Here is a 22,805-nt window from a genome sequence, read left to right as displayed (position 1 = left end):
TCATTCTGGATATCAAGGAAAGGCTTGTCCAAAGTTTCCCATCAGAACTAAGGTTTAAATCCCTTGTGTAACTATCCATAATAATAGAAGCATTCAATGTACAGGTATACTTATAGTAAGCAAGCAGAACTAAACCCAAAAGGCTGACATTTCTTGTTATTTTTAGAACAAGGACCACGGTACAAAAGCAAGAGCCTTACAAAACACATAGCTTTAAATATTTTAAACTCAAGAGCTCTCCCTTGCAAGGGAAAGGAAAAAAGCACTAGTCAAACAAGGAGCACATCAGCAAGACGATGGGGAGTGTTTCATACATGTCCCCTTTCTGGATGGGGGTATATTCCTAGGCAGGAAATGATCTGTAGGAGTGGCTCAGCTTTTGCTCTCTGACAGTAAGCCCTCATGAGCCTGGGATCCATCAGATCCCATTCTGAAGACATTATGTCAGGAGGGATGAAAGAAAGCTATCCCCATGTAATTCCAGCTTCCCCAACTTACAGTGAGAGGGGGCTAAATTTAAAGGGAGGGGTATTCAAGGCTACATCCTTGAGGGGGTTTTTTAATTTTCATTTAGAAAATGGAATAGATAGCCTCCAGACCTTTTACTTACTGTGATACCAGTCAGTCAGATTTTTACTGTTTGTAACCAATGGCCATTATGATATAAATAACACAAAAACAAGCAAGAGAAGCCAAGAATAAGTTAAAACATACCAGCTTCCAGGACTGCAAATTTTCAAAACTAAAATTCCCCAACTCAATTAGATTTTGAAAATCACCTTGGCAGTCAACACTGTTTTGGTTCAAAAAAGTAGCGCAGGCGGAGGATAGATCTTTCCAGTTGCTGGAAACAACACCAGCCTCTGGCTCCTTGGTCCTGCTGCTCCCCTTTGCTGAACAATCTGAGACCTTGACCTTGAAAGTGTTTCCTCAACTTGTTTTGGACTTAGAATGATTATCTGTGTGTGACCTTGGCTTGTTGAGACTCTGCTGCACCTAGAACCAGGCTTTCCTGGCTAAGTGTTTTGGTAAGAGGTTGAACTTCCTTGGACAAAGGAAGGCACCCTTGAAACCTGACATAACCGTGTGGCAGACTCATGCCAAAATGCATGTGCTGTGCATGTATCTAATGTGTTTTACTAATGTGACTTTCTTGTGATTTATCCTGAAGTGTGGGAAAGTGTAGAAGTCACTATTTTATTTTATTTCTGCATGAAATACACAGCGGCACTCACAGAGGAGTTGAAATGAAAGTTATCATAGACTGATTTCACCAACGAAATAATGTCAGTCAGTAAGGACTTAAAAAGACAAGCTATGCGGACAGTGCTTGTAGCACACTGACCTCCTATCAGCCGACTATTTAATCAGTGTATTAGGAAGGAACACTTCCTGGAAAAAGTTTGGACAAGCACCCAAACCTTGCAGCAGCTTGAATGGTCCCTGCGAAGAAACTCCCTGTTCTTGTCAAGTCAAAGACACAGATACAGCTAATAGGCTTATTCTCAAACAGAAAAAACACTGCCATAATTGACTCCATTCTTCACAATGAGAGATGGCTCTCTGAAAAGTTTTTAATAAACCTCACTTCTATGAACCATGCATTTGTTTAAAGTTTAGCTTATAGTAATTGTCTTGGCCACAACACACTATTGATTCTTGGCTGTGCTTTTGAGGGCGACAGCTTGCAGATGCAGGCTGAGAGTTTTGTGCTTCACAAATACTTCCACCCTTTAGTAAGCTCTTGATAATGCCCTCTACAGAGAATAACAAACAAGGCTGGGGAAGGGGGAAGGGGGAGGAAGAAGAGGCCAGCTTCCAGAGGCTTGAAGCTCAACTAGCTTTAGCTCTTATTTTGTTTGATATTTGGTGCTTTAATGAGACCAGACTATGGCAGCCTCATTTTTTGAGGCGAGACCGGACAATAAGATCAACTTGGGAAGTCATATACTTTGGCACTTTGTACCCTGCAGAAAGTCATGTCCTTGCCAATGAACTACCACAACCTCTGCTTCAGTTTTTGTCCATCAAACACGGAGGAGGGTGGTTATTCCATTGTGCATGCCCACCCAGAGAGATGGGAGTTTCCTCCCTTGCACAGATACAGAAGGGTAGGGAGGCTGAAATGCAGCCAGTACTGGGGGCAAAACTCAGCCCACATACCGCCAGGTGGCCATCAACTACTCTAAATGGCTATGAACATTTAAAAAATATTCACACCCTATTACAGATTGTAGTTTTGTCATCTTCCAAGACACGTTCCTATCTAAGAAGTTGCGCCCTATGGAGCCTGCTGCTGCAGTACCAAATCCCACACCTGCATTGCTGGGAGAACCTCTGGATTCAATCTGTAACATATACACACAAAGTATGTGGTCTCCTCTAGAATGGTGGTCCTTGGTTTTTATGTGGGCATGCATGAAAACTAAAGATCCATGGAATATCTGGTTTCCCCATAATTGCAACTGACAGTACACTTAGGTCCCCAGGGTGACTGCTGAATGTTGTGCCAGGCCTCTACATTTTAATGATATTTGCTTTTAAATTGACCATGCCTCAACCACTGTTGCCATTACTCACTTTTCCTCCTTTCCCCATTGTGCAAATAATCTGGCTTGTTTTTATAACCTTCCCCATTTTCTCGTTCTCTTAATTGCCACCATTTGGCCCTTTGTCTCCTCATTTCAGCCACATTGGTTTCTTTTGTTATTTTACTCTTTGCAAGAATGAAAGTTGATTGCATTCAACAGCACAAACAAAACTTTAAACATATCCCACTGCAGGTTTCCCAGGCTCTGGAGGCCTTCAGCCAATATGCTTTCACTCATCTCACATTCATTCAGTGGCTGCTTCTCTTAAGTCCATTCCTTTGGTGCAATTATTTATGTAACACTGAAACAGGACACCGTGCTTTACTGGATGAATAATAAACCCAAGAGGAGACAAAGGGCAAAAAAGATCCTGCCCACAAAGAATCCATGAGCTGAAAAGTGCATCATCATCAACATCATTTTAAAAAACAACTGCAGTTAGTATTGCCACTTACACAATGCCAAGAGAGAATACATTCCCAGAAACAGGACAGAGTTTACATTAAGTTTGCATATGTGAATGTATGTGTCTAGGTGCTACAGTAGAAATGATTACTAAATAGAATGAAATACATCTAATCTGTGTAGAGACTGTTACTAGATATGTGATCCAGTTCTTGGTACCAGTTTGGATTAAGATTCTACAGTCTCAATGCCATTTCACTTCAGTTTGCACCCTGTTATTTTTAACTCTTCCTGATCTGGTCTTTTAGTGTTACAAAAATAATGCTACTGTCAGTAAGCCGGTAATTGCCTACTGGAGTATGCTTCTTGCTTCAGAGGTATTGTCTGTTCCAGCGCATGTGCCTAGCCAAGAGTGGTACCCCCCCCCCGAAAAAGCCTGACACCCCCAACCAAAGCCTGCCCCTGTAATGTCCTCTTTTTTGATATCCCCCAAAATGCTCAACAACTTGGGGGGGAATCTCCTAAAAAAGCTCAGCCACTTTGATGGATCCCCTAAAAAAAGTTCAGCTGACCCCCCCCCAAAACAAAAACCCTTGCTACACCCAAGCAGCAGTGAGCAGGAGGATGCTATGGACCGCTGCCCTCACCCTCAGTTACTGTTCTCTGTCACTTTTGCCTTGTCAGCTAGTTAGTATATTGCCAGGCCAATGGGGTAGCCCACCTCACCCCCCTCCAGTTCAGATTGCTCAAGGCATAGCCTGCAGGGCGTGCTTTAGAGTCCCACACAAACTCAAACACTTTGCCAAGAAAAAAGGAACAAAAAGCACAATTTGTATTTTTGCATGGATTAATAATAAAAAATAAGCAGCATAAACAGGATGATAGGAAAATTAACCATCTATTATGTTTTAGGAAATAATGTAATTACCGGTATTTCGTTAAAAGAGTCCCAAGGTTGCATTAAAGCCATTGCTATTGCAGGTTCTAATATTCTGCAATATGATAAATGCACCCAAAAGCCAGGCCCCCGGGTGCTGCCTTTTTGCAACATGCAAATATGATCCTTTATCTTTGTTTTATCTACACAGCACCATCAATGCGCTTTGGAGCTTGCCAGAATTTTAAAACGAAAAGCTTCTGCTCTTAGGAGTCTACAATCTACTCATTTACATATACTCAAGGCCGAAAACCATTTCGTATCTTGTATTGCACTCTGCAGCAAGTCCATATCACCAAGTTTCATATCTGCAGCAACTAATTTTCCCATGAAATCTAGCAAAACATATCCATTGTGTCTGAGAAAGGGGGGGGTCCCATCTGCAGCAATTTAGTTCAATATTATAGCTGGACTGACCAAAACATACGAAGGTCAAGAGACTTGCCCAGAGTCAGACAGGAATCAGTGGCTCAGTCTGGAGTCATGCCCAGGCCCCTTTTGGCTATCAGCCAGTTTATGTACCCGCAATATTATGCTAAAGTCTCCCAGGCATATCTGACAAGGTTTAAATTGTCTCGTGTGATACAAAGTACTTCATAACAAAAGGCAGAGGGAGAAGAACAGAGCTAGTCAGATCTACACAGGAAAACACAGTGTACCGGTATATGCCAAGATGGTACATTTCTCAAGGCCTGAAAGGTTAATCCATTTGCCTGAAGCCATACTATTCTTTCTGGAAAGGTGAGAAGGACAGACTATAAGCCTCTTCAGATCCTGAAATAGACACGCCCACCCCTAGTTTTATTCTTACTGCCAGGATTTTAAGTTTTAGAGTCAGTGTGGTATAGTGTATTTTGTGGTCTCATTTTGTATTTTTTGTTGTGAACTGCCCTGTGATGTTCGAATGAAGGGCGGTATACACATTTAATGAAAAAATAAAATAACCACATTCTAGAATTATGACTAAACTTTAAACTGTGGTTAATTTTAACTGTGGTTATTTAAACAAGCCTTGGTTTTAAGTTGCCTTGTTTCAAGCAAACAGTAGCTAAGACTAACTGCAGTTAGTTGGGTTTGAACAATATGAAAAACCAGCGTTAACAGAAAGCAAAAGGAAAAGCTTCCAAATTCCTTCCTTGTGGCTGTTGAGCAGGAGAGGGGAGAGGAGAGCACATGAGTTTAAGAAGAGTAGGCTCACTCCAGTCATGATAAGACAGTTTATCATGATATGCAAATGCAGCCCTTGGGGACGGTAGTCTCAACATTTAGCATGACTTTCTGAAGGTGAAAACATGGGCTCAAAACAGTAGTGCTCACTTGCTGGTGCAAATCGGCAAACAATTTCATTTTATTTTATTTTATTTTGCTTGCAAAGCAGATTGGTGGCAAGAGTCATGGTTGCAGCCAGTCCTTCCACCTTTGGATTGACAACGGGAGACCCAATCTGGTCCCGGTTTCCAAGCAGCAGAACCCTGTGAGCCAAGCAGAACATGCCAAACAGCCAAACAGCGACTCTGCTGCACTGGCTCCCAGGACCAAGCCTCCCCAAAACAAATGAGGCACCACAATTACACATGTAACCCCCCACATTTTCAGCAGGGAGATCCCGAGTCTCTCTCCCAACCCGAACATGCAACAATAAATAGAAATAAGATTCCAATATTGGCAGTTGCCAGAAACAAAATGGTTAGATTGTAAGGCACAAACAAGTGTGGCAATAGAGGACACCCACCAGACGCATGACATACCACCAATCCTGCAAAATGTGCCAACATGCCTCTGTATCAGCAGTGACTACAGATGTATAATTGGTTATACAGGACAGTAGCTCAGTGGTGAGAGTGTCTGTTTTGAATGCAGGAGGCCCCAAGTTCAGTACCTGTCTGAATCCGGAGTGCCACTGCCGGTCAGGGCTGCTCAGAGTGGTGGTCCACAGCCCAGTGCTGGTCCCTGACTCCACTACAGCCCAGGTTGGGTGGGCCACTTCCGTGACCAAATCCAGTCCAGGGCCCACTAGAGAAAATAAACTGTTTGTCCTCGCAGCAGACAGTCTGAGAAGCACGGGTGTCCTGAGTCAGAAGGACCAAATACCTGACTCTGTATGAGGCAGCTTGCTATGTTCCTATGTACCTATTGGATTTTCCTTGGTAAGGGGAAATCTGGATTAAATGTTTAAAGAGGAAGTCATTTCTGTTGGCACTTTGATGATCACAGCCTTGTTTAAATACTGCAAAACAAAACAAAAACAAAACTAAAGACCTGTGGACATAAGCACCACCGATTCCATAATAAACTCCCATCTGGAAGCATCCGTATTTTCATGTACCATTAGATGAAGTGGAACTCCCAAGAGAATTATAAGGGTCTCAATAAGACATAGGTCTGAGCAGACATGCATAAGCTTGTGCTCTTAACCTTTAGTAGGATCAGTAATGCTATCTTGCTTTTCATAAACCTCTTCACGTATTGGTCCCTGCATTTGGCTTCCTTTGTGGCAATCAGCGCTTCTGATGTTTACTCCTTTGCACAGTTGCGACAAAGTTGTGGCCTTCCTTTATGTAACGTACCTCCTCAATGAGCGGTGGTTGTGGCCCGACGTGGTGCCTCTCTTGCTGCATCTGTCTCCCTACCTGCCATGCTCCCCTTTCTTCACTTGTATCCTGATAAAAGCGGCCGTAGAATAACTGGTAAAAGGTTTTAGCAAGGGCTTCCGTATGCCAGCTGCAGGTGTCCTCCTCCCACTAACTCATCTATTCAAAAATCGGTCAGGGAAGTGCCAGAGGTGGCATGGTGTAAGATTCTAAAGGGGAAAAATTAGGCAGAATAGTGGGCCCGTTCTCTCATGCTCCATTCGATAACCTCAATGTATCACCTTTGGCCATTGCTCCCAAGAAGACGCCCAGTGAGTTCCACATGATTAACAATCTGTCCCATCCAAAACAGGGCTCAGTAAATGACGTCATCCCTCAGGAATTGTGTACTGTGTGTTATGCCTCCTTTGATCATGTGATGAAGCTGATCAAGGAGTGTGGATGTGGGGCATTGCTCGCAAAGTGTAACATGGAGTTGGCCTTTCGCCTGCTTCCTGTTCATCCTAGTGACTTTCATCTGCTAGGCTTCAAATTCCAGGATCAATGGCACTTGGATAAGGCAATGCCTATGGGGTGCTCTATCACATGCGCAGCCTTTGAAACCTTCAGCACATTTGTAGAATGGGCCACTAAGCTTAAGTCCTGTTCCGGGCATATCACACATTATTCAGATGATTATTGGCCCAACTGGTTCAGATTCCTGTCAGGATGTGTTGTATTTATTCCAACAGATGGCTGCTGACTTTGGCATTCCATTAGCAGCGGAAAAAACAGAAGGTCCTGCCACTTCCCTGTCTTACCTGGGCATTGAGTTGGACACCAGGCAACAAACATCCCACTCTGCACAAAATCCCTGTTAGGCCACCTAAACTTTGCATGCAGAGGCATTGCCCCAGGGTGGTGGAGGCTCTGCAGCTGAGCACGCAATAAGCCGATTGATGTAAAGTTTACCAAGGACTAGCTGACCACATCCTCTTCTCAGTATTCCATTCTGGCTGTGATTTTTGCTGTTCAGAGAAATGCGACACTTACTTCCTGAGTAGTGTTTTGGTCTCAGCAGAGTTCTGGCTCCCATCTTCTTCACAGTTTGAGATCTCCAGGTTTCCATATCTAAATGCAACAGGAAAATATAAACTGTAGGCAGTGCTTAAAAATAAAAGGGTGGGTGGAGGGGAGAGCCATGTTTAAGGAATCCGATATTAAGACCTGATTAAAAACTCCCCTGGTCCCTAACTAGCAAATAACAGGAAGTTTAACACCACTGGAAGGCTGCTTCCACAGGACCAGCTAAGGAGCTGAAAGGCAGGAAAAAAGTGAAACGCAGCCTTTCCTCTTTCTCTTGTCCCCCCCTCCCCCAGCTGCTTCTTGGCCATCAGTATCTCATGAGGGTTACTAAGCCAGGTAGATAGTTCAGTAGTTCCAAATGTGAACTCTTTTTTACATAAATATTTTGTTTAAAAGACCTGATTACACAAACTCTCCATCAGGAATATGAAAACATCCATGCTTTCTTTTACAGGACTGTAAATATTCATTTATATATTATTTCTGACTGTTCCAAGGGCTCCAGGGAAGTATCAATGCATAAAATAAGTGCTTAAAAGTCTTCCACAAACAGCAGGCAAACTTCTAAAAGCTAATGTAGCAAATCAATTATATACATAAGGAATGAAGAGCTTGGTACTAACTTTCCTAACCAATGCAGAATTTGAATTAACATTAACATACTTTCACTTCAGTTTATGTATCTTTATTATTACATGCTTACATATGCAATATATCTGAGATGGGGAACCTGTGGCTCTCCAAATGTTGTCAGACTCCAACTCCCATAAGCCCCAGCCAGCATGACCAATGGTCAAGGATGATGGGAGTTGTTCATCAACATCAGGCTGTGTGGGGCTGCAGGTTCCCCATCCATGTTTCATATAGCTATGCATTTTGTATCAAGTAAGCAATGTGTGTCTGACAATGATTCAACTCTGAACATTTTTTTTATCCCTTTTCTGCAGCATCACTTTCTTCTGTTGTAAAGTGCATTGGGTATGAATCAGTACTAAATTTTTATGGTGTTATCTATGGAATTGCAGAACAAGCACATGACCACTGCGTTGGACACACTTAATGTCTGTTTAGTGTGATCCGGTGCCTCTCGCTGTGAGAAGACTGTGTGCTATGAACTTAAGGTATTGAGGCACTCTCTGCTGGCAGCAGGACCTGAGCTTTCCATGTCACACTGAGGACAAATAGGCGGGAAACAGCATGCCTTGCTTGCGCCCCCTGAGCTACTGGGTCCCCCCTCCCCACTCACACACATCTTCCCACATTTGTATATGAATCAAAGAATGCAGCATGCAATTAGAGAATAACTTGTTCTCAAAACTACTACATGGTAAAGAATCTTCCATACTGACAAACCAGAACATTTTCTTTATTAAGGGTTGCTTCAAACTGTGGGGATTAGCTGTGGCTCCCTGCCACTGTCTAGTGCACAGTCAGTGGCATACCAAGGCTGCTACGTAATGTCATGAAGCACCCCTAAATTTGCAGAGGGATATGTAAGAGAAAACATGAGCTAGAATGAAATGAAATAGAATTATTTTAGGTTGAGAGCAAATGAAACACTATTGAGAAGTAAGACAACTATAGACGCACACCATGGGTGCGGCCAGGATTTTTGTTGGGGAGGGCAGGACTTTTGTTAGTGGGGGCAGAACCATTGTGATTGGTTAGTTAAGTATTCCTTCTGTTTTACTTGATGGGGGTGGCAGCTGCCCCTCCCTGCCTCCCTTTGGCTACACCCATGAAGCACACTGCAATAAAGACAAATTTTCCCCAAGTTCAAATTAGGGTGATATCAGTTTCCAGTTTGCATCAGATTCTGTCTGTGCACAACTTTGACTGGCAGGCACCTGTGACATAATGAATCTACTTTCATCAGGCAATTTGGCCACTTTGTTTTAAAGAGTGAGTTTTAGAACTGTGGGACATGGGTGGCGCTGTGGGTTAAACCACAGAGCCTAGGACTTGCCGATCAGAAGGTCGGCGGTTCGAATCCCTGCGATGGAGTGAGCTCCCGTTGTTCGGTCCCTCCTCCTGCCCACCTAGCAGTTCGAAAGCACATCAAAGTGCAAGTAGATAAATAGGTACCACTCCGGTGGGAAGATAGACGGCGTTTCCGTGCGCTGCTCTGGTTCACCAGAAGCGGCTTAGTCATGCTGGCCACATGACCCGGAAGCTGTATGCCAGCTCCCTCGGCCAATAAAGTGAGATGAGCGCCACAACCCCAGAGTTATTCATGACTGGACCTAATGGTCAGGGGTTCCTTTACCTTTACTTTAGAACCGTATGAACATATAAGTGGCACTTTCAGGAAACATATTTTAAAAACTTGATAGCCCACCTGAAGTACCAGGAGGACAGGTAAGGCAGATGACCAAATCATCATTTGAAGCTGCATCAACTGCATTGCAAGGATAGCAACTCCTGCTTTTATGCCCCATTTGTGTATAATAGAAAGAGAAATGCTAACAAGTTGCTCCCTAAAGCCTGTTCTACCAATTAAAGTCTCCTGACTGAGGCAATTTTGATTTTCAGATTAGGAACTGTATCAAGAGGAACAAAGCAGGACTGTAGTACAAAATTCTATAGTGAAAGAACTTCCAGGTGTGCAGATGGGCCTTTATAACTCAATGTGGGATAGCAAAAAAAATAAGTATGTCTGATATGGTTAAAATTACTTAGAATGCAATCTTATACAAGACTAACCAGAAGTAAACCTCCTTGAGGACTTGCTTCCTCATACTGTAAGTGAGTAGAGGATTTGAGTTTTAGAAATTCAACTTTGACAAGAGTTTAAGCAGATAAATGGATTCTGGGGCAAGCTTCAGATCCAGCCTTCTTTCCCACTTTCTCTCTCCAGCCACCAAGAGCCAATAGAAAAACAGAAACACTGCTTGCACATTTCCCTGTTATGAAAAGCATAGGTAGCTGTGCTGACTCATTAAAAAAACAAATTCCACAATAGGGAAATTCCATTAGTAAGACTAACAAAAATATTGCACAACAGGGAGCAAGCTTTTCAGTTCTCCAGTACTCTTTTATCTGGCAGAAACTTCACCATTTCAGCATTCAGTGTCCTCCAAACACTAGATAATGGTACCCAGTTTTTGTTCCAGCTGACTTTTACCTGGCACACCACTTAAAAAATAATATCCAGCTTTGCTAATACAAAGACTGCCACACACCCCTTTACTTGTGCCCTCTGGCTCCCCAAAGACCTTAAGGCTGGAGGCAGAACTGAAGGGCTACTAGATTTTAATTTTAAAAATGTGTCCTGTCCTGAAAACATCTGACAATCTGCCTTGCATCTTGAGAAACGAAACAAATTATGCCTACAAAAAAGCCCTGCATTTTAGCTCAAGAGCTTCAGACTTGGGGAGTGACTACAGCACTCCCAGCCTCCCCCTCCTTTCCCCACCTAAACATCTTGCTTGATGAAGAATTCTGGAGAACTTGAAAGATTGTTCACTGTTTTATGACATTTTAGTTAATCCTAATACAGATATGGTCCTACTGTGAATTTTGGATTTCTCCATATATCTCTGCAGATAAAGGGGCTAGAGAAAAAGCTGGAAATTTAGAGAAGATGGTGGTGCTGTTTCACTCCGCTAAAAGCACAATGCTTTACAAGTTCTATGGCGGCAACAAAGGGTATCCTGTTCCTTCACAGTCAACATCCATCTGCCTCTGATGGAGACATACTTCTTATTATGACACAATCAGAGGAAACCCAGCTGACCAGGGTCCTGCTCTTTCCACTCCCCCTGATGCCACATGGCTCTTCCTGGCCATTGCCCGGCCATTAACCCATATTAATGTGGGTGTCCTCAGAGGAGGAGACACACGGAGACTTCCCTAAATCTTGGAACACCTGTAGAGTTCAATAGGATTCACTCACAGGTAAACGTGTATGCAGCCTTTTCTTTCAAACTGATACAATAACTATTCTGCTTAATTCTCACAATCTGCCTATACCACCTGATCCTTGCAATGCTCTGAAAGATGGTCTTTCCTATCCTTACCGTCAACCTGATTTCTCCTCAATTTTAAACTTCTGAAAGTCCCTTCCTTCCTCCTCCTCTTCCTATTAACCTCATGCTTTCCCTCTCCTTACTGCTCTACACTGATTTGATTTCCCAATAGGGTTTAATAAACTTCTTTTAACTTAGAAATGTCTGCAAGTTCTGGCTCCTTATCTTTTTGCTCTCTTCATACTTCCCTCTCTAAAGGTACTTGACTTCTTGTCAAACCCAAAATCTCATCTTGTTTCTGACCCTCCTCCCTTGTTTTAACCTTATCTCTGGAATGCCTTGCTTCCTGAGATTAGAACTTGTCCCCATCAGTTTTTGGTTTTTAGCCTGAATTTGAAGAAACATGTTATCTTTAGCTTTTACCCATTAGTTAATTTCTCTTCATTTCATTTCCTATGGTGACTCTCACCATTTTTTTTACTCTTTTTTGCCTGTCTGCCCATAAAGCCTGTGGGAAGGGCCTCTTTTCCGACTGCATTTATATGGCAGAATGCTTTGGAAGTCATATGATTCTTACTGTTGGCCATTTATCACAGTTTGATTAACATTACTTAGGGCCCTAAAGAGCCCCATTAAATGGAATGATCCACCCTCTTCTCCTGACTTGCGCTGTTCTGTTCCATGGGTTCTCCTGGCCCCCACCAGCCAATTTCAGGGGCGTGGGGAGAGGGTGCAGAGGGGGCAGAGGGGTGTTGCAACAGTGGAAGTCCTTGTGCAGGCTTCTGTTGTGGGGCTCACTAACTGAACCTGCTCACAGTCTCTTCTCTGCCAAGAGTCTCACAGAGAAACGTCGTAAAACAGATGTTTTGTTTTGGTATCCCTGAACCACTTAATACGAGACTGTTTGAACATTATTGGTTTCCAATAATCATTCCAGTGCATCATTTTTAGAAGAAAAAGGAGCATATAAATATAAAATGTGGGACTTCTTTTTCTTTAAAACCCATTGTGGTAGCATTTAACCCCAGAGCTATTAAGGACATTTTATGGAGCTGGTTCAAATTATGACTAAAAAGAATATAAATTAAGGGATTTTCTACTTCATATGGTTCAGGGATATTTGTTAAGTGCTATAAAATAACTTACTGTGCAAACCTATATACATTTATGCAGAAGAAAGTCCCACTGAGTTCAATAAAACTTATTCCGAAGTAAGTGCGTTTAAGATTCCAGATCTGTGTATCTGTGTATCTGAAGAAGTGTGCTTGCACACGAAAGCTCATACCAAGAACTAACTTAGTTGGTCTTAAAGGTGCTACTGGAAGGATTTTTTTATTAAGATTCCAGAGAGATTTAATTTTAAATTCACAGAAGGAATTATTATTTAAAGGGACACAGATTTTATCATTACACCTAGAAACAGAAGTGGGGTCATTATTGTTTATTAGTGGGATCATAGAATCAAAGAATTGTGGAGTTGGGAGGGACCATGAGGGTCATCTAGTCCAACCCCTTGCAAAGCAGGAAGATTTCATCCAATGTGGGGCTCAAACCCACAACCCTGAGATTAAGAGTCTCATGCTCTACCGGATGTCTAAGGGAAGGCTGTGAAGATTAAGAAATATTCTAATATTAACAACAACCAACAAACTCACCCAGCCTCTTGCTATAAAAGATTAAATATATTTTAAACAGAGCCATTACTGACTTTGTAGAATGATTCAATTCTATTTAAAATGTTGATTTAATAATTATGATTTGGTATGTGTTGAGACATTATTTTGCTTTTTCACTATTTCATTTTTTTAAAAAAGTTTTTTTCTGGGTTTGTAACATGCTGTTATGCTGCTTTAAAAATGGAGGAAACAAAACAAAACAGCAGGTCCCAGAAAGACCCTCCCCATAAACCCACCGCCAGAGGCAAGCTGGTGACCCTCCTCAACTGGGGTCATGAATTAATCTTTAGTTCTGCTAACAGAAGCCATGTATCCGCAACCCCACTCGAAACATACAACCTCCTTGCATTTTGTTAATTATGAAGAAAACCCCAACATGTTACAACTTTGAATTTGGACCTAAAGCTATCAAGCCCACAATTGTTGCATGGTTGCTTAGGTCCAGTCACTGTAAAAGTACTTCTTTTTTCATCTTTCCACCGACAGTCAAACCCCTGTTTGAAGGGAGTGCACATACTATATATAGCCTTGCGTTTTATGAAAGTGCTCGATTGGCAGTCTGCAAACTGATGTTCTTTGTTAAACTACAAAGTAGGAACAACAATGAACAGCTGCACGACAAGCTTCCCTCAGCCACCCCCAATTCTGTGCCTCAGCCAGCCAACCATGACTAAAGCAGACCTCCCCGCAGGAAGCTCAGCCTTGCTCAGGAGAACAGCGTACAAATCACCCCCTTGCCTTGCAATGCAAGATGTCCCTCAAAAGGAAATTGAAAGCCATGGCTGGCAATGAAAATTCATCCTTAACAGTGGCCCCTTGTACAGAATCTGTAAGGGATTGGTTCCTGGTGTTTTGTTTTTAAAATCTTGTTCACTTTCAACTCTGGATTTACAGCACAAACCACAGGAAATCACATGGATTTTGTGAAGCTGGCAAAGCAGGCTGTACGAAGAGGCAAGTTTAGTTGTCCTCTTGACTGTGTGACCAAAGTGTGCCTGCCTGCAAAGCACAATGTGAACAGAAGCATACAGCTTGCACTGTCAGAGCAGCGCCCTGCAAATTAAAGAACAGGAGACAGAAACCCTAACTGCAGCAGTTCAAAATTATATTGGTTTCACGCCACTTTAAGTGTTGTAACTGCACCCAAGGAATCCTGAGGATTTCCATTTGGTGAGTTGCTAGGCATTCTGTGTTAGAGATCGCACACACACAAACACACATCTTGGTTTCTTGGAAAGGCGAAACTGTGTAACTTTATTTCTCTGCTTAAGAATGCTTCACTTTTCTTTCTGTAAAAGACAAATGACAGATGTACACTATTTATTTCCCATCTTGTCATCAGTGCCACCATTACCATCAGACTAGCAGGCAATAGGTCTAAGGCCCCCCAAATAATTGTCAGTGGCTAGCAAGCAGCACTGTGCTAGAAAACACTGCTCCTACTACCTGAAGCAGTAGCAGGGGGCCTTTTGGATGAGCTGCTTCCAGGAGGCCCCTCAAGCCTGGCAGCACCTCAGACTGCATGAGTGATTCCCCCAAAGCAGCGACCTGCACTCCAAAAGCGATAGGGAGGCGGGAAAATGTAGCTATTTGAGGACTAAGTCAGGCATAAATACACCACACTAACACTCCGCCCCAGAAGCAAATTTATTTTTCCATTTTCCCTTACTAGCATGAGGGCTAAAAGCCTGTACTTTCTCTTCAGAATAAAAAATGAAGCGACATGAAGGCACAAAGTAGTCCCAGTGCTAATTGTTGAACTGAAATGGTAGGTGGTAGTAGACCCTTACTTTAAAATACATCTTAAAAGTCACTCAAGTTAACAATAATTCAAAAATCAAACTTCACCTCATTACATGCATCTACAAATCTGTTGTGGTTAATCCCTTGTGACAGTTTGTATGGCATGATTTAAAACTATTTTTGACTGAAAATAGCCTTTCAATCTTACCGATCAAGGAGAAGTTCCAGAACTTCTTTTGTAGATGCAAAGCCCCTGTATGTGGACAGAAATATACTGATGTAGGTGAAGTCATTGTCCCCAAAGGCTGTTAGAAGGTTCTCCACAAGCTTCTCCAGAGTGCCAGCTTTTATTGTCCTGATCTTGCATGTCTCATATTGGCTGACTGTATGCCCTGGGGGCAGTTGGTCCCCTTCAACCTAGGCAAAAGGCAAGAAACAAGGGGAAATTAATCAAACACCCCTACCAAGAGGAGAACAATCATAGTGAAACCAAATACGGTATACTTTTTAATAGGGGGTGCCCAGGAATGGTCTGAAGGTACATGGCGTAGTTTTATGGATTAAACTGAATAAGTCTGGTACTTCAAGGTGCCGGATGGGAGATCATCTGGGAACCATACGGAAGCTACTCTGAGCCCATAAGAGCAAATAAATGGGAAAACAGTAGGGTTGGGGGACGCTATTAAACTCCAGAAGATCTGTTAACCCAGCTCCAAGTTTTATGGACAAAATGCCCTCAGGTCTCCCTCCTCTCACCACTGGCTGTTTTCTTGCTCTCCCTCTCTGCCCAGTCTGTGCCACTGTCTGATGTTCTGTTTTACCTGTTGCTCTCGCTTGCTTGGAGGGGGCAGGTGAACAGCCAGCAATATCCAAAAGGGGAAGCGGTAGTACAATGGGTGCTCTGGGAGCTGGCAGTAGGCATCTTGCTGGAGTGCAGTCCTCCTCTAGTGCCTGACACGGCTGACCCTTGAAGTCAGCCCAGATTTCACCATTCAGTATAATGTCGCATTCTACTGTGAGCATTTTGATAAAAGGGGGGGGGGGTAGGCTATTGTCAGATACGAGACACAGCTAGCAGAGGCTACACGCCCTGAGAGTCAAGGAGACGAGATAAGCCTGGAGTGTAAACCGGAGGAAGGGCAGCCAGCTGCAGTAGAAACCTAATCTCTGTGTACAATGGTACTTCAGGTTAAGAACATAATTCATTCTGGAGGTCCGTTCTTAACCTGAAACTGTTCTTAACCTGAAGCACCACTTTAGCTAATGGGGCCTCCCGCTGCCGCCGCGCAATTTCTGTTCTCATCCTGTAGCAAAGTTCTTAACCTGAGGTACTATTTCTGGGTTAGCGGAGTCTGTAACCTGAAGCAAAGAGCAGGAAGGGGGGAGTCCAAGGGGGGAAACACAAACTGTCAGTTCCAGTTCAGGCTCAGCAGCAGGGGCACCAGAAATAGCCTGTCCAAAAACGCATAGACTCACGAGAATATGCAAGAGGCGGGGAAAAGAAAGTGGGGGTTTCGTTGCTGGGGGAGGAAGAGACGGAGCTCAGACTTGGCAACAGCAAACTTGGGAGAAGACGCCGAGGACTGAGCTCTGCAGTGATTTACGTGTTTAAGCAATAAATCTGAGATAATTACTGCCAGAATTGTCTCACTTCTGTGGGAGAGACCCACGCCATTACAGCTATATGCTATCAAAACACAGGATAGCTACTGAAAATAGCAACCCCATGCTTGATGTCTCTTGTCCTCTGAAATATGTAGTCGTGAAATGTGTGCTATGACATCATCATTCCATATGTTTCCCATGTTGCAATGAAGTGGCACAGGAGTGGGAAACATGTGGCCCTCCAGATGTGGCTGGAATACAAGTCCCATCATCTGTGACGATTGGCCATGCTGGCTGAGGCTGATGGGAGTTGGAGCCCAACAACCATTGGAAGGCCACCAGTTCCTACCCCTGATGCTGAACACTCACGACACTGTAACGTCACATCACATAGTTCACATTATGAAGAAACTAGACATGGGTTGCTTTTCTTGGCAATGGTCTCGTGTTTTTAGTAACCTTGTAGTTTATGGGTTTAGTTCCGCCTAAAGACTACACATTATTTTATCTTCACAACAGGAGGATTGGAAGAAAGCTCCCCCCACATATCCTCCAAAAATGAAACTAAACTTAGGAAGGAAAGAAGCAAGAATTGGCTGCGCTGATTAAAATGAAGCCAAAATCAACACAAACAACAAAAGCTTGATATAACATGTGTCTAAAACAGAGAAGTCTTGAAAACACCCAACTGTAAAGCTAAGCAAGTATGAACCTGGGCAGTTTTTGGATGGGAGACCACCCAAAAAACTGAGATACCAATGTAACAAGCCAAGTATTTTTATTAAGACATTTTGGAATTTTGAAGTATGATGTTCAAGTCAAGATGTCCCATTTGTATAATAACTATTAATTAAACTCCTTGGTTCACACATCTCACAAGGAACAGATGCCATATCTTGCAATTCATGTCCTATTTTTATTGCTAAGCTATTTGCCGTCATGAAAACTCATTCTTTTAACTTCTTGAAGTTTTTCAAACTGTGTTAGTCTGTTTAGATCCTCATCCAAAAGTTGCTGAAGTCAAAGAACATCATGTGTTTTAGTAGCTTTTGGAACCCTGTGCAAAGCTGACTAAAACAGAGGAAATGAACCAGGTGACAAAGGCCCACAAACAACTGTAAATGTGCAGGGGAATGATGTTATTGTTCTGCAGGAATCTAGAACTCCGAATAGCCACATAGGTAAGAATCTGCTCTCGGGTACCAGCCATGGAAGCTTTTAAACAGTTGCTTTCCCCATTTTATTGGCTAACACAGGGATCTAAAGGCAGGTGGATTGGTAAAAAAAAGGAAAAGGCAATTAGTACTTTTTTGGTAAGGCTGTAGAAGCCAGTCTGCCAAACAAAAGCACCTGCCAATAGGCACGCAAAATCTTGCAGGAGAACAGAGGTAACAGAGTTTTCTGAAAATCTCAAGGTCAAACTTCTCTGCACATTTTTTTAAAAATCCCTTTTGTCTCCCTTTATCTTAGTGAGAAGGGTTTTTATTTTTATTTTTGCAAGTTATGTTAAAACTATGATTCTTGCATATCATATGCATGCACATTTCAGGTTTCCTAAAGTCAGCAGCATATAAACAGATACATACAACAATGCATATGACTGTATAAAATACCGTATTTTTCACTCCATAAGATGCACCTGACCATAAGATGCACCTAGTTTTTAGAGAAGGAAAACAAGAAAAAAAAGATTCTGAATGAAACAGTGGATGTATGATTTTTGTGGTTCATGCTGTGGCCACAAACATGTGATTTGACTGTGAGTTTGGGGTGTTGTTGTTGTTTAGCTGTTTAGTTGTTTAGTCGTGTCCAACTCTTCGTGACCCCATAGACTAGAGCACACCAGAGTTTGGGGTAGCCCAATGCAAAAATCCTGAGAATCCACGTGGACCTGTGCTTTGTAACCATGTTTTTGCGCCATTGCAGCCCCACGAAACAGTGGATGCGTTATTTTTTTGGTGCAGGCTGTAGCCATGGACATGCTATGTGATCTGATGGTGAATTTGGGATGACCCAATGCAAAAATCCTGAGGATCCACGGGCTTTTATCTCCCCCCTCCCAGGCAGCCTCCTTTATTGCTTATCTCCCTCCGATCAGCTGCTTCCTTTCAACACTCCTTTCCCTCGTTTGCCTTAGTGTCTTTTCCTTAGCTGGAGCAGTTTTTTGCTCCTCCTTTTCTTCTAATTTCTCTCCTCATTGCTTGTTTTAGTATTCCTGTCTCCTCGCCTTGCAAGTTCGCTATCTTTACCTCCCCACCTCCCACAGCAGCCTTATCTCCCTCCCGATCGCTTGCCGATCAGCGGCTTTGTTTCCACACCTACTTCCCTCTTTCAAAAAAAAAAAAAAAAAAAAAGCACGATCTGCTTTTCGCACCTGGGCAATTCGGCTCCAGGGATTGCGCACAGACATTTCCCCTTACTTTTTAGGAAGAAAAAGGTGCGTCTTATGGAGTGAAAAATACGGTACATTATTAACACTAATAAAATTATACGGCAAAAATATACTACCACATGGGGCTTGACTCTACATATTTTTGTGCATAATTTTACATATAATTATCTGGGATTTTTAAAAAAGGCAATGCATAAAAAGCTTGAACAAAAGGGGGCACTTGATACAAGAGGCAGTGTGATGCAAGCAGATCAGAACTGGCTCCTGATTAGATAGGCAGCCTCCTTGCTGAACCTGATGCATAGGAAAAAAGTTTTCTTACTCCAGCAGGCATTTTAAGGTAGTATTTGGTTTGATGAATTTTTAGGCCAGGTACCTAAAAAGGCCAGGGGCCTAAAAAGACTGCATAGAAACACTAATGATTAAGTGGTATGCAAATGCCTTAATAAGCAAAGTCCCATTGGTTCAGAAGTGCCAAATTCAGCGTATACGTCTGTTAGAAGTCGATGCCTCCTCCACTCCAGAACAGGGCTGGGGCATGTATGATCTGGCCTAGTCGTGAAGAAAAGTCACTGCAGCATCAGAGGTCAGTGGTATCACAGCTGCAGGCGCCTATCCTCCTCCTCCGTGTGTATGTGCATGCATGTGTGTATGTGTTACAGAGAATCCAAGTATGCAAGAGAGGCAAGTATGCAAGGGAGAATGTGTTTGTACGATTGTAGCAGAGGGAAAGACTCCAAGTGGGCCTACAGGCCAGTGCTTAGAGAATCGGACCTGACAAAGTTATCATGTGGGCAGACATTTATATCAGCAGCTAAGCATGTGGCAGGGACTCCGTGCAACTCAGTTTCCCAGCAGTGTGATTTCCACAGTGATAATGAACAAAACAGCCCTCTGTGTGGGAGTGGGGAGCTGAAAACAGAAGAGGGGAAGAGTGGCGGGGGGGGGGGTAGGATTGATAGCTACTCAGAAGGTATGGGGGTGATATATGCAACTTTTTGCAGGTCTCCACTTGCTAACGTATCAAGTTACAACAGAGTTGATTATTCAAAATGTACTATTTAGAAAAGGAGTCATATATCCATCTTCCTTATCGGTAAAAAGTTTACACAAAGGGAAACATTATCAGGCAACATCTTTTAGCAATGAGGTCTACAAGACACTAGGAGTCTGGTCTCCCAAGAGGAGCTTCATCACTTGCATTTAGACTACAAAAGCAACAGTGAATATGCTATAGAAAGGATAAACCACCTGAGGATGGCTCAATGACCTCATTGTTGTTTATTCTTCTCCCTTCTTGTTACCAGTTCAAGATGGAACGGGAGGTGGCTGGGCATTTCTCATAGCTGTGGAATACAGAAACTGCACAGAACTTTCTCCGCCAATGGAGAGCTGCCGCCTCACCAGCTGGTGCAGAGGGTCCTGCTGGGGTCCTTTCTCTTTTCCATTTCACTCATTTGTACTCAGCCTCCGCAGTTGTTAACTGTAATATTGACACTGCCCACCGTTCTTTCCCTGGCCATCTTCTTTCTGACTGAGATTTTGCTGCCCTTTGCAAAATACATTTTTATTTCTGTGGCTCTCTCTGCGTAAAAAATGAAACCCAGGAAAAAGCACTCCACACTTTTACTATGGAAGGCGTCCAAAGACAATCATCTCTCAGCTTAACGGGGGGGAAATCAAAGACTTTTTAAATGTTATGACCCACCACCACTACCAAACACACAGCACCACACCAAAAAGCCCTTCCTCGTGGCAGAGCATAGGTGGAAGCCATCAGTGTGCCAGATGGCCATGAGGTGTCCGTGGGACACTGAAAAGCCCCTTTCTTTAAGCGCCTCTTAGAGTAAGGTTACCAGACGTCCCTGTTTCCCAGGGACAGTCCCCAGATTTACAAATCAGTCCCCATACAAAATCCATTCAAGTTGAAAAGTGTCCCCGGATTCATTGAAAAAAAATTCTGGTAACCTTATCTTAGTCTCTGGGTTTATGCTGTGCGACACTGTGCTCAGAGAGATCCATTGAATGTAGGCACCTTAGCAGGTCTCTTTGGGTGAAAATGGACCACCCATTGTCAAGGAAGGAGGAAAGGTTTTCTCCCTATTGCTTTATTATCCAAGGGAGAATAAAGTTAGGGATGGGTTAATCTCTCAATTTTTGCTTCTCTCTGTTTCCTGTTTTTTTCCACTTTTATGTTCAACAAATTTTTAAAAGTCCTCAGTATTGCATTTCAATGCTAATTTTGCCTAATGCACACATTTGTATGCCGTTTTCTCTAATGTACACACTTTTTTGCTCAATTTTCACCCACATATTTTCAGCAATGTGTGTGTGTATGTTTGGCGCTGTGGGTTAAACCACAGAGCCTAGGACTTGCCGATCAGAAGGTCAGTGGTTCGAATCCCCGCGACGGGGTGAGCTCCCGTTGCTCGGTCCCTGCTCCTGCCAACCTAGCAGATTGAAAGCACCTCAAAGTGCAAGTAGATAAATAGGTACCACTCTGGCGGGAAGGTAAACTGTATTAGTTCAGTTTTTAACTGAAGGTAAACAAATATTAGTTGTTTACCTGTATTAGTTCAGTTTTTAACTGTATTAGTTCAGTTTTTAACTAAAGGTAAACAAATATTTCACAAAGAAACTACAGGATATAAATTCCCTCTGCAAATTAATGGATATGGATTTATTAAATACGAATGAAAGTCATCACACCATTGGCTGCTAAAACAAAGGATTAAGATCGGAATTGTGGAATTTGGACTAATTAAATTGGAGCAGGACCAAGAATTAACATCAACTCCAGATAACCAGAACACGGGAAGTCATCCAAAAACATTGAATTCGGAACTGATTAATTGGCTTTATTGATTGTATTGTGATTTGGCATGATTTGGCATTGTATTAATGTGGCCTCCATTGGATTGTTATGAATGAAAAATTAATAAAAATTAATGTGAAAAAAGAAAAAAGAAAAGAAAATTAAGATTATGCCACACCAGGCTGTTCAATGCCGGGTCAGACAAGAATGTTGCACTGCTCTTTCAGGAAATATTCAGGCTTGGACTCTGATAGATCTCTAGGAGAAGAGAGTTCCAAAACTGTGGGGCAGCCAACAAGAATGCCTCTCTACATGTGTGCATATAAAAAATAATAAGCATTTATCAGCAACCAACACCAGCATGTTAGAAATCATTTAAAGGAACTTCTGAGGCATAATTTTGTTTGTATTCTCCCAGCAATTCTGCCTTCCAGTCTTTAAAGGGACTTGGCAGGCAACCATTCAATAACACTGACTTATGGAATAAAACACTGCGGGCCGAGTTAGCACGCTAACAGGAAATAGCTAAATCTGGATTCAATCAGAGACAGTCTCTTTTCTAACATGATCAAGATTCCTGAAAAGAAAGAAGAGGTTTTGGGTTTTGCCTTCTGGCCAGCTGTCCGCCTAAAACAAACAAACCATATTGACTTATTTTCAAAGAGTTTTTCTATAGCTGATGGGAAATTTTCCATATGATATCTATAAAGGTCAGGGGAGGTCATGTGCACTTAAGGACTGCCTCTCCCCATACAAACTAACCCAGACCCTGCACTTGCCATCCAAGGACCTTCTGAAGTTCCCCATCTGTGGAACAATAATAATAATAATAATAATAATAATAATAATAATAATATTTTTTTATTTATACCCCACCCTCCCCGGCCAGAACCGTAATAGGAAGGAAGAAAACAACAAACAACAACAACAACAACAACAACAGTTAATTAAAATACGGGTTAAAATACAGGTTAAAATACAATTTAAAATGCAGTCTCATTTTAGTAGTAGCGGCCC

General features: G+C 42.5%; 1 protein-coding gene across 6 annotated transcripts in view; it reads right to left on the bottom strand.

Annotated features, from left to right (window-relative positions):
* RGL1 (ral guanine nucleotide dissociation stimulator like 1) overlaps positions 1-22,805 on the bottom strand; it is a 135,896-nt gene that overhangs the window by 38,415 nt on the left and 74,676 nt on the right. For 4 of the 6 annotated variants that reach the window (XM_081012131.1, XM_081012133.1, XM_081012132.1 and 1 more), the window contains 2 exons: positions 15,185-15,393; positions 7,557-7,634 (listed from right to left, as the gene is read on the bottom strand). In XM_081012131.1, the coding sequence (XP_080868257.1) occupies positions 7,557-7,634; positions 15,185-15,393 (287 nt within the window). Of the gene's footprint in view, positions 1-5,812; positions 6,122-7,556; positions 7,635-15,184; positions 15,394-15,797; positions 15,816-22,805 lie in introns of those variants that run through there. The other 2 variants (XM_081012136.1, XM_081012135.1) reach the window with 2 other exon arrangements.

The sequence above is a fragment of the Podarcis pityusensis genome, assembly GCF_964106645.2.
Source record: "Podarcis pityusensis genome assembly, chromosome: 6".
NCBI lineage: Eukaryota > Metazoa > Chordata > Lepidosauria > Squamata > Lacertidae > Podarcis > Podarcis pityusensis.
This window is presented reverse-complemented; position numbering and strand designations above follow the sequence as displayed.